The sequence below is a fragment of the Bufo gargarizans genome, chromosome 3 (assembly GCF_014858855.1).
Source record: "Bufo gargarizans isolate SCDJY-AF-19 chromosome 3, ASM1485885v1, whole genome shotgun sequence".
In the NCBI taxonomy this organism is placed as follows: Eukaryota; Metazoa; Chordata; class Amphibia; order Anura; family Bufonidae; genus Bufo; species Bufo gargarizans.
In genome coordinates this window covers 290,195,140-290,207,593 of record NC_058082.1, presented here as the reverse complement: position 1 = coordinate 290,207,593, position 12,454 = coordinate 290,195,140, and the positions used below count along the sequence as shown (strand labels likewise).

Sequence of the window (12,454 nt, the reverse complement as noted above, 5' to 3'; positions counted from 1 at the left end):
CATGCAACAATATGTATGCAACCGATTCTCCGCATTGTCGGCTGGATCTCTGCCAGACCCCATTATACTTAATGGGGCCAGCGGACATTCAGTCTGCATCCGGCAGTGCCCGATGCAGTGAATTCCAGCAGGCTGTTCTCTGCCGGAATTCACACCACAGGTGTGAAATTAGCCAAAATAAAACAAAGCCCATAAAAAGGTATTATCAGAGCTAAAATGAGGACCTAGTGAGGCATTTAAAGCATTTAAAAGTAGGTCCTCTGGATAGGTCATCAGTATCTGATCAGTGGAGGTCCGACACCCAGCCGAACAGCTGTTTGAGGAGGCGCTGCAGTCTTCTCACAGCTTTCCCTAGGCTGAGTGACAACACATTCATTGGTTCAATGGCCTAAGCGCACATCAGACCCATAGAAGTGAATGGGGCTGAGCTGCAATACCAAGCACCACAGTTATACAATGTACAGCTCTGTGCGTGGTAAGGACAGAGAAGGCTACTGCGCTCACAGGAGTGCTGTTGCCTTCTCAAACAGCTGATCGGTGGGGATCCTGGTTGTCGGACCTCCACTGATTATGTACTAATGACCTATAAAGAGGTAGGTCATCAGCATTTAAATCTAGGAAAACCCTTTTAAACCTCATCTGTCAATTCTCTGCCCAAGCCTCCAATCTGTCCAGATCCCTCTGTAGCATTATACTGTCCTCTTTTGTGTTAAAATTGATATTTTACTTTGCAAGCCTTCTACAAGTTCATTAATAAATATATTAAAGAGAATAGGGCCCAGTACTGAACCTTGTGGTACCCCACTAGTGTCAGTGACCCAATCTGAGTGTGTACCATTAATAACCACCCTCTGTTTCCTATCACTGAGCCAGTTACTTACCCACATACTCACATTTTCCCCCAGTCCAGGCATTCTCATTTTATGTTCCAACCTTTTATGTGGCATAGCATCAAATGCTTGGGAGAAGTCAAGAAATATGACATCCATTGACTCACCCCAATCCAGTCTACAATTTACCTCTTCCTAAACACTTGCTGATTTGGCGTTATACCCTTTTTTTCATTGAGATACTCCAGGATAGCATCTCTTGCAAAACTTTCAAACCGTTTACCTAGGACAGATATTGGACTCGCCGGTCTATAGTTTCCTGCCTTAGTTTTTGACCCCTTTTTGAATATTGCCACCACATTTGCTAAGTGCCAATCCTGTGGAACACTTCCTTTCATTATAGAGTCCTTAAATATCAGAAGTAAGGGGTCTGTCTATTACATTACTAAATTATCTAAAATACGGGGTGTATGCCACCTGGATCCGGTTATTTGTCTATTTTAATCTTTTTAAGATGCCACTGCACTTCTCCCTGGGTGAAACAGGCCACATTTAAGCCAGCTTGCTACCTTCTTCCCTGTTTCTCCATACTATCACCCTATCCCATCGGGTGTCTCTACAGTGACCAGCAAACTTTCTATTTTGTCAAGGCATCTGTGTTGAAACTAACTCATTTAGATATAGGATCTGGGCTTGCAAACATGCAATTTGCTCAAATATTGCAACACAAAATGCTCCCTCAAAGTCTGTTCCAGGACTGCATACATTGCACAAAATTCGCACTGGACTGCATTGTCAATTATGGAACACCTACTTGCTAATAGGGATTACCCCAGAAAAAGAAAAACAAGGTAAATTATACAGTGCAAATGATAAAAAAGTGAATAAATGCAGTTGCCCCTAAAGTCCTTAAATCTAAAGTCCCTTAATCTCAAGTCACACACTTAAGACAAAACACAGTTTAGATGAAAACCACACTTGCACACTCAAAAACTCACATTTTTAGTCTGCTAATAAAGCTGTTATCTGTTAGCTGTTAATTCAAAATATATAGATAAATAACAAACATGGACGGGCCTCTAGTTTCTTGCCCTAGAGCAGGCATGCTCAACCTGCGGCCCTCCAGCTGTTGTAAAACTACAACTCCCATCATTCCTGGACAGCCTACAGCTATCAGCCTACAGAAGGGCATGATGGGAGTTGTAGTTTTACAACAGCTGGAGGGCCGCCAGTTGAGCATCCCTGCCCTAGAGTAAATGGTTAAAGATTTGCGCTGTAATGGCTGTAATTGGGGTAATGCTGTACTGTAAGAAACTACAGGTTGGTCTGTTCTAGCACCTGTCAACAAATGACCAGCAATACCTTTAAAGGCTATGAACACCTTCGGGACAGTTTTTATCATTGCATTTTACTCATTTTGGTGGAAAGAAAATACATTTTTACATTTTGTTCTTTATAAAACATTTTTCAACCGTTTTTATTCTAATGCCTACACTTTTAGTGTATCTGCAGACTATTGCTTTGTATTTTACACTGAATTCTTTAACTTGATATGTAGCCCTGATCTCTGAACTCTTCACAGCTCATAAAAACTCATAAGCAAAATTATTATCAAACTGGCAAGAATATGACTTAAATATGTGTTCATGACTTGTCAGGAGTTCAGAGATAAGGACTACACATCATGCTGTCAGAACAGCTCCCTGACATATTGTAACAATGCAATAGTCTACAGAGTGAAGGCTGTAGAACAAAAACTGATTTTTAATAAAAGCTAATTGAAAAAATGTTTGTTTTTTTTTGCCCAAAAATGAGTAAATTGCAATGATAAAAACTGGCCCCCAGAGGTGTTCATAGCCATTATTTTCAACATACAACAGTTTCTGTTCCACTTTCTTACCTTTTAAGGAAAACTGCAGGTTACGTTGTAAGCTTTAGGCCATATGAAAATATATTTACAAGCTATCCTATTAGTTACATTTATTATTCTAGAACTAGTTCTAGGGTGAAAACCAGCTACAGTCGTGGACAAAAGTTTTGAGAATTACATAAATATTGGAAATTGGAAAAGTTGCTGCTTAAGTTTTTATAATAGCAATTTGCATATACTCCAGAATGTTATGAAGAGTGATCAGATGAATTGCATAGTCTTTCTTTGCCATGAAAATTAACTTAATCCACACAAAAAAAACTTTCCACTGCATTTCATTGCTGTCATTAAAGGACCTGCTGAGATCATTTCAGTAATCGTCTTGTTAACTCAGGTGAGAATGTTGACGAGCACAAGGCTGGAGATCATTATGTCAGGCTGATTGGGTTAAAATGGCAGACTTGACCTGTTAAAAGAAGGGTGATGCTTGAAATCATTGTTCTTCCATTGTTAACCATGGTGACCTGCAAAGAAACGCGTGCAGCCATCATTGCGTTGCATAAAAATGGCTTCACAGGCAAGGATATTGTGGCTACTAAGATTGCACCTCAATCAACAATTTATAGGATCATCAAGAACTTCAAGGAAAGAGGTTCAATTCTTGTTAAGAAGGCTTCAGGGCGTCCAAGAAAGTCCAGCAAACGCCAGGATCGTCTCCTAAAGAGGATTCAGCTGCGGGATCGGAGTGCCACCAGTGCCTAGCTTGCTCAGGAATGGCAGCAGGCAGGTGTGAGCGCATCTGTACCCTCATTGAGGCGAAGACTTTTGGAAGATAGCCTAGTGTCAAGAAGGGCAGCAAAGAAGCCACTTCTCTCCAAAAAAAACATCAGGGACAGATTAATCTTCTGCAGAAAATATGGTGAATGGACTGCTGAGGACTGGGGCAGTCATATTCTCCGATGAAGCCTCTTTCCGATTGTTTGGGGCATTCTGAAAAAGGCTTGTCTGGAGAAGAAAAGGTAAGCGCTACCATCAGTCCTGTGTCATGCCAACAGTAAAGCATCCTGAGACCATTCATGTGTGGGGTTGCTTCTCATCCAAGGGAGTGGACTCACTCACAATTTTGCCCAAAAACACAGCCATGAATAAAGAATGGTACCAAAACACCCTCCAACAGCAACTTCTTCCAACAATCCAACAACAGTTTGGTGAAGAACAATGCATTTTCCAGAACGATGGAGCACCGTGCCATAAGGCAAAAGTGATAACTAAGTGGCTCGGGGACCAAAACGTTGACATTTTGGGTCCATGGCCTGAAAACTCCCCAGATCCCCAGACCCATTGAGAACTTGTGGTCAATCCTCAAGAGGCGGGTGGACAAACAAAAACCCACTAATTCTGACAAACTCCAAGAAGTGATTATGAAAGAATGGGTTGCTATCAGTCAGGAATTGGCCCAGAAGTTGATTGAAAGCATGCCCAGTCGAATTGCAGAGGTCCTGAAAAAGAAGGGCCAACACTGCAAATACTGACTCTTTGCATAAATGTCATGTAATTGTCGATAAAAGCCTTTGAAACGTATGAAGTGCGTGTAATTATATTTCACTACATCACAGAAACAACTGAAACAAAGATCTAAAAGCAGTTTAGCAGCAAACTTTGTGAAAACTAATATTTGTCTCATTCTCAAAACTTTTGGCCAGGACTGTATATACAATTGTTTCATTGAATGTGCATTGGTCATTTATTGCTTATTGTTGCAATTTACCTTCAAGGAGTTTACCATGTTTGAAGACTACTTCTTACTCTTCATAGTATTTCTCATTAATATTTTTATTATACCTTGCCAAAATGTTTCTCTAGGTTCTTCATCCGTATTTGGATATTAATAGCGTGCTTCTTGTTCAAGTATTTGGAATGGTTGCTACATACATCCCTCATCTCAGGAATGAACAGCGTGGTCAAGTGATATCCAGTAATGGACAAGAGATTCAGCTTCAACCTCCATTAGGATGGACTGTTTTCCCGCTGTTTGACAGGTATTTTATTCATTAAGCATAATGTAAATAAATGATATTTCTGTAAAAGAACCTTTAAAAGGGTTTTTCAAGACTTTATAACTAATGACCAATTCTCAGGATAGGTCATCAGTATCTGTTTGGTGGCGGTCTGACCCCTAGGATCTCTGGCAATCAGCTGTTTGAGAAGGCACCGGTACTCCTTGAGCACCGCTGACTTTTAGCAGCTTCCTAAGCACATCACCGTACATAGTACAGTGGCTGTGCTTGGTATCGCGCTCAGCCCCTTTCACTTCATTGGGGGTGAACTACGCCTAAGCCACGTGACCGATAAACGTGTTTTCACTGGCCTAGGAAAAACTGAGAGAAGGCTGTGGCATTACTGCAGCGGTGGGGGTCCCGATTGTCAGACCCCCACAATTAAATCCTGATGACCTATCCTGAGGATAGTTACATAGTTATTACGGTTGAAAAAAGAAATACGTTCATCAAGTTCAACCAAGGGATAGGTGGGAATGTGAATCCCAAAAGGCATTAATGTTCATAAGCATTAATGTTTTATAGGCTACTTTCACACTCGCGTTTGGTGCGGATTCGTCATGAATCTGCACAGACAGATACGTTTAGATAATTCAAACGTCTGCATCCGTTCAGAACGGATCCATTGGTATTATCTTTAACATAGCCAAGACGGATCCGTCTTGAACACCGTTGAAAGTCAATGGAGGATGGATCCGTTTTCTATTGTGTCCCCATTGACTTACATTGTGTGTCAGAACGGATTAATTTGGCTCAGTTTCGTCAGACGGACACCAAAACACTGCAGGCAGCGTTTTGGTGTCTGCCTCCGAAGCGGAATGGAGACGGAACAGAGGCAAACTGAGCTAAAATGATGCATTATGAGCTGATCCTTATCCATTCAGAATGCATTAGGGCAAAACTGATCTGTTTTTGACCACTTATGAGAGTCCTGAACGGATCTCACAAACAGAAACCAAAATGCTAGTGTGAAAGTAGATAAATCACTGCGAAAGGTGCACCACAATGAGATGCAACTGACAACACTGGCCAACCCCTCAAGCTGATGTTAAGAACTGAGACTTTAGCCAATGTATTCCAATCAGGCACACATCGGAGCCCTTTTGCACCACTGTCAAGGTATCTCAGCGTGGCAGAGGTTCCTACCACTAAGCTACCTACGGAGTGTGAACACAGTCTGAGAGGTGCTAAGATCTAACTTACAGCCAAGCTCCCACATACCTCCTTAGTGAGATCACTCAGGTAGGGGGAGAGATGATAAGGCTGTAAGCTCCACCTATAACAGGCCATGTGACACAGGCTACCAGGTGCAACACAATGCTACCAGCAGTACGCAATGGCACATTCTAAACATATCAAGAAAAATAACTGAAATAAAGTGGCCATGGGAGGAAATGCTCAAAAACCCCAAACACTGTAGTGTGTTTATGACGGAGGGAGCAATTCCTCCGCATGTGATCCATAGTTTACGGCAATCCCCAGCAAAAATACGTACAATGGAGGATGTCGGCAGTGGACCACATGCACCACACGGTATCCTACACAAGATGGGATAATGTGTGCATGCAAATATAAAAATACATAAATCACTGCGAAAGGTGCACCACAATGAGATGCAACTGACAACACTGGCCAACCCCTCAAGCTGATGTTAGGAACTGAGACTTTAGCCAATGTATTCCAGTCAGGAACAGATCGGAGCCCTTTTGCACTACTGTCAAGGTATCTCAGCGCGGTACGGGTTCCTACCACTAAGCTACCTACGGAGTGTGAACAACAGTCTGAGAGGTGCTAAGATCCAACTTATAGCCAAACTCCCACATACCTCCATAGTGAGATCACTCACGCTACAGTGTTTGGGGGTTTTGAGCATTTCCTCCCATGGCCACTTTATTTCAGTTATTTTTCTTAGTATGAAAGTAGCCTTAAGAATTCTTCTAAACCCTTTTATGAAACTGTCCACTGTTCCTGCTGTGACCACGTCCTGAGGAAGTCTATTCCACAGCTTCACAGTTCTTACAGTAAAAAAGCTTTGACGCTTCTGGAGACTGAACTTTTTCCTCTCCAATCGGAGGCAGTGCCCCCTTGTCTTTTGAGCGCATTTTACATGGAAAAGCTTTTCACCGTATTTTTTTGTATGGCCCATTTATATATTTGTATAGGTTAATCATGTTCCCCCTTAGACGTCTCTTCTCAAGACTAAATAAATTCAATTATTTTAATCTTTCAGAACTAAGACCCTCCATTCCCCTTATCAGTTTAGTCGCTCTCCTCTGTACTTTTTCCAGATGTAGTGCGTCCTTCTATGTACTGGTGCCCAGAACTGAACTGCATATTCCAGATGAGGCCGCACCAACGCTGTGTAAAGTGGTAATATTACATCCCTGCCCCGCGAGTCCATGCCTCGTTTAATGCATGACAATATCCCGATGGCCTGAGAAGCAGCTTATTGACATTGTATGCTGTAATTTAATCTACCATCCTCAAGGACAGAGATTATTACTACCAAAATGCATAACTTTACATTTAGCCACATTGAACCTCATTTGCCAAGTTGATGCCCAATCACTCAGAGTGTTCAAGTCAGCTTGTAGTTTGTGGACATCTTCCATAGACTGTACACAGCTTAGTGTCATCTGCAAAATTAGATATGGTGCTATTAATCCCGTCCTCAATATCATTAATAAATAAATGTAATAATAAAGGGCCCAGCATTGAACCTTGGGGTACACCACTTATAACCTGGGACCATTCTGAATAGGAATCATTGACCACAACTCTGGACACGGTCCTTCAGACAGTTTTCAATCTAATTACAAACTATACTTTCCAAGCCTATAGACCTTACTTTACCTATTAAGCTTCTACGAGGGACAGTATCAAAAGCCTTTGCAAAATCCAGAAAAAAACATCCACAGCCGCCCCTCTGTCCAGGCTACTACTCACCACCTCATAAAAACAAATCAGGTTAGTCTGACAACAACTTCTGTCCTTGGTAAACCCATGCTGGTTATCACTTATAATATTATTTATAGTCCCATAGTCCCTTAAGAGTCCTTCAAACATTTTTCCCACAACAGAAGTTGAACTAACTGGTCTATAACCTGTGGAGGACCTTGATCCTTTTTTTAATATGGGCACCACGTTAGCCTTGCGCCAATCACTTGGCACTGTACCAGTACCTAGAGAATCTTTAAAAATTATAAACAGGGGACTGAACTGAGCTCTTTAAGCACTCTTGGGTGTAATCCATCTGGATACGGAGTCTTGTTCACATTTACCCTATTTAACTTCTCTTAGACCATATCTACAGTTAGCCAATTGAGTATATCACTGGCGCCACAGATATCAGCTCCTTTCTCTTCTTTTGTATATACAAAGCAAAAAAAACTATTTAGGAACTCTGCCTTTTCCTTATATTCAGTGACTACCCCCCCCCCCCCCTTTACCATTATTTAGGGGACCTACCTGCTCAGACCTAGGTTTTTCAGCATTTATACATTTAAAAAACTTTTTGGGATTTGTTTTGTCTTCTTTTGCTACCTGCTGTTTGTTTTGTATCTTTGCTAATTTTATCTCCTTTTTGCTGATTTTTTTAAGCCCTTTGTAATCTTCAGCTGACCCCTCAGATTTGTATTTTTTTAAATGCCCTCTTTTTGTCTTTTATTGCCCTTTTTACAGTAGCTGTAAGCCATGGGGGGGGGGGGGGGGGGTTTAATTGTAGCTGTTTATACTTGTTACCTAAAGGGATAAAAAATTTAGTGCAATTACTCAATGTGGATTTGATTCTCTCCCATTTATCCTCAGTATTAATCTGTGACAGTGGCTGCTCCTAGTCTATGCCATGAAATGCTGCCCTCAATCCAGGGAAATTAGCCTTTTTGAAATTCAGTGTTCATCAGTAAGTCTCAGAAAACCCCTTTAAGGGAATTGATTTTAACCAAAAGTGTGGCTGTATAAAAAGAAGATGGTCTTCCAAAATTGGAAAACTATTGTTTTTATTGTTTAATCTGTAAATTGAACATCAAAAATGTCCCAGAGCAAGTTGATAAAAGACATACAGCTCCATGTTATGTTTCACCTGGTAGGATGGATCCGTTAAGCCTCAGGTCTGGATGAGCAGGTATGGAACTCTGCTGACAGATGGCGCTGTGGGGGAGAGCAGAAGCACGGATGCAACAAAGGCGAGGACATACCAGATCTTATTAGTTGATTTGGAGAAGCTGCAAATCTGAAGCTGCAGTTGTGCAGCAATGAAGCAGTGTTGAAACACGCTTGGATTAGCACAGCTGTAGTAGTGTTGTGCAGTGCTGAGCTGTGGATGTGCTGTCATAAAGCAGGGTTGAAACACACTTCAAGTAGCAGAGCTGTAGTAGTGTTATGTAGTGCTGAGCTGTGGAAATGAAGTACAGTTGAAATACCTGGAATAGCAGGGCTGTAGTATTTATGTGCAGTGCTGAGTTGTGGATGTTCAGCAATGAAACAGAGTTGAACACACTTGGAGTAGTAGTACTGTAGTAGCATTGTACAATACTTAGCTGTGGAGGAGGTGCAGCAAGAAAGCAAAGTTGAAACAAACTTGGATTAGCTGTACTGTAGTAGTGCTGTACAGTGCAACAGAGTAGCTACAGTAGTAATTACAGTGTAACAGAGTAGCAACAGTATCATGTCCAAAGTAGAGTAGCAACAGTAAGAAGTGCAAATTAATAAATAATGGACAGTAGGAAAGCTGAACAACGTGAATAATCAAGCGGGGAGTTGCTGTCATAGGCAAGTATAATTAACCCACCATCGAGATGACACCTCTGGGTGTTGGTTTACCATAGAAACCTGATGCACAGAGAAAGCAGAGGCTCCAGACTGAAAAGTCAACTAGGGCATGCTGGATCTAGGACAGGTGAGTTAGGGCGGTATAACAACAGATTTTATGACCAATCATTGGTCAGATGGCCGTTTACACACACAGATATTTTGTTATACACGCCAACTATTGGTCTGATTGGACAGATATTGGTCAGATAATCTGTTGATGTAATACAGGCCTAACAGTCCAAATTTTAGAAGGGCAAAAGCAGCAACTACACAGGGGCCGTAACGACCTATAGCCTCCACTGCCATGTTTCCTCCAGTGCATCCCAGATAAGACATAGGATTTAAGTGCACCTTCTACCATAACAAAATTTTAATATGTGGCAGAAGCGGTGCTGTGGGCAAGGTGTCATCATGCACCGATGTACACAAATAGTAGGAAGGTAGGGTCAGAAAATTAACAGAGAGGGGGAGAGGAGTTGCGAAATAACTGTATTGGAAAGGTAAAAGTGTATTTTAAAGTTATTTTTATTTTAGATCTCCTTTTTGAATATCTATAGTAGATATTCGAGATACGGTATAGTCACTGGTTACCAAGACATGACGTTAGGCCCTCCTTAGAAGCGCGGAAGGTCAGCTTGATACAGTTTACACAGACACCCCCTGTCCACGCAGGCACAGAGAGGCAACAAGCGGATAGAGCCTTTTCACTTCCCCAGTGAAACAGCGCTTTCTCAGCCCGGGTAGACTGCCACCAGTTTCTCGTTTGATATAAGCCCGGTCCGTTAACAGGATTATATAGGGTGAGAAAGCAACCCGCAGTACCGTATAACTAGGCCAAAACACGGATGTGGGGATTCGTGATCGAGATACCAGAACAGCACAAGATTAAATTATATATTTAATTGCCTTAAGGGTCCACACCCGCTTGCATAACAGTTTGCTCAGGCCATGGACCCCGCTGATCCGAACCCTCCCAGTCTCATGAGTTACATCAGGAGATGGCCCAACAGCGTGAGCATCAGGATCAAATCCTGTCCTATTTACGTAATGTGAATATGCGTCTAAACAACCTGACATCTGCTAACCAAGTGTCATCTGGCTTCTCGGCTGCGGTTTATCCGGATTCTGCTCCGCCATCTTCCTTCGTACCAGGATCCGAACCTCGTCTCTCAGCTCCTCCACGCTGCACCCTTCATTTTGAACTTTTGCCTCACTAATTTGTTTTTGACCGAGCCAAAGTGGCTTTTCCTATGTCACGCCTTGCTGGGGAGGCACTGGTCTGGATCAATCCACTCTGGGAAAGAAACGACCCAGTCATAATGGATCTACAGGCCTTCCTAGAAGCATTCCGCAGGGTGTTCGACAAACCCGGACGCTCCACCTCAGCCACATCCTCCCTACTGCGGTTGCGTCAAGGGAACCAATCCGTGGGCTGGTATGCAGTCCAATTCCGTACAATGGCCTCTGTACTTGGCTGGAATAATAAGGCACTTGTGGCTACCTTTTAGGAGGGTCTCTCTGGGAGAATTAAAGATGAGCTGGCCGGACGGGATGTTCCTTCCACCTTGGTTGACTTCATCTCCCTGGCTACTCAAATTGATTTGCGGTTCCATGAAGGTGCCAGCGAAGTGGCACGTGAGGGGAGACCTTTATGTCTGGCGTCTTCTCTTCAGCAAGCTCCTAACCCTCAGTCTTCCATGTTGTCTACAGTTCCTGAACCCATGCAGGTTTACCGAGTTAGATCGACTGAACAGGAACGTGATCACTGCCGTGCCAAAGGACTTTGTTTCTATTGTGGTGGATCTGATCATGTGCTCCGTGCTTGTCCCCTGAAACCGGGAATACTCCTGAGCCTAGGGTCTGTTGGAGAGGCGGCCCTGGGTGAAGATAATTCCTCTCTACCACGGACTCTGCCGGCAACTTTGTCGTTTGGAGATATTCGTTTCACAGAGATGGCTCTTCTGGATTCCGGATCGGCAACTTCCTGCAGCAAGCCATAGTGCATCGATATCATATTCCAGTCCGACGCCTGCAGAAACCATTGATGGTGTCATCTGTCGATGGAAGGGCTCTGAGTCTGTACAATTTTCGACTGAACCTGTGAAACTACAGGTAGGAGCTCTTCATATAGAAGAAATGTTGTTCTTTATTCTTCGAAGTCTCTCATCCTCTCCTTTTGGGGATACCATGGCTCCGTGTCCATTAACCTGTTCTTGATTGGAAGTCTGGAGAGGTGCTTCGTTGGGGACAGTACTGCCTTAGAAAGTGTATTTCTCCAGTTCAGCCTGCTCGGTCACCCCGGGTACCACCAAATCTTGAAAATCTGCCTGCAGCATACCATGCCTATGCCGACGTCTTCGATAAGAAGGAGGCTGAGACGTTACCTCTACACAGGCCCTATTATTGTCCTATTGATCTGGTTCCTGGTTTCTCATCTCCCCATGGTCGCATTTATCCTCTGTCACCAGCAGAGACACAAGCCATGTCTGACTATATCAAAGAAAATCTTGACAGAGGATTTATCCGGAAATCATCTTCTCCGACTGGCGCTGGCTTCTTCTTTGTAAAGAAAAAAGACAGTTCTCTCCAGCCATGCATCGATTATAGGGGACTAAATAAAATCACTATCAAGAACAAATACCCTGTTCCCCTTATTCCAGAGTTGTTTGACCGCCTCAGAGGAGCTAAGATCTTCTCCAAATTAGATCTGCGTGGGGCCTACAACTTGATCCGAATTCATCAAGGGGACGAGTGGAAGACCGCCTTTAACACCCGTGACGGTCAATATGAATATCTGGTGATACGCCTTGAACTAAGCAATGCCCCTGCGGTGTTCCAAGAATTCGTTAACGATATCTTCAGAGACTTGTTATGCTCTTGTGTTG

The 12,454-nt window shown here is 42.9% G+C and overlaps 1 protein-coding gene across 1 annotated transcript in view; it reads left to right on the top strand.

Annotated features, from left to right (window-relative positions):
* The window catches only part of LOC122931550, a 168,488-nt gene that overhangs the window by 29,247 nt on the left and 126,787 nt on the right, over nucleotides 1-12,454 (top strand). The window contains exon 10 of the mRNA XM_044285623.1: nucleotides 4,564-4,739. Within this exon, the coding sequence (XP_044141558.1) occupies nucleotides 4,564-4,739 (176 nt within the window). The remainder of the gene's footprint in view (nucleotides 1-4,563; nucleotides 4,740-12,454) is intronic.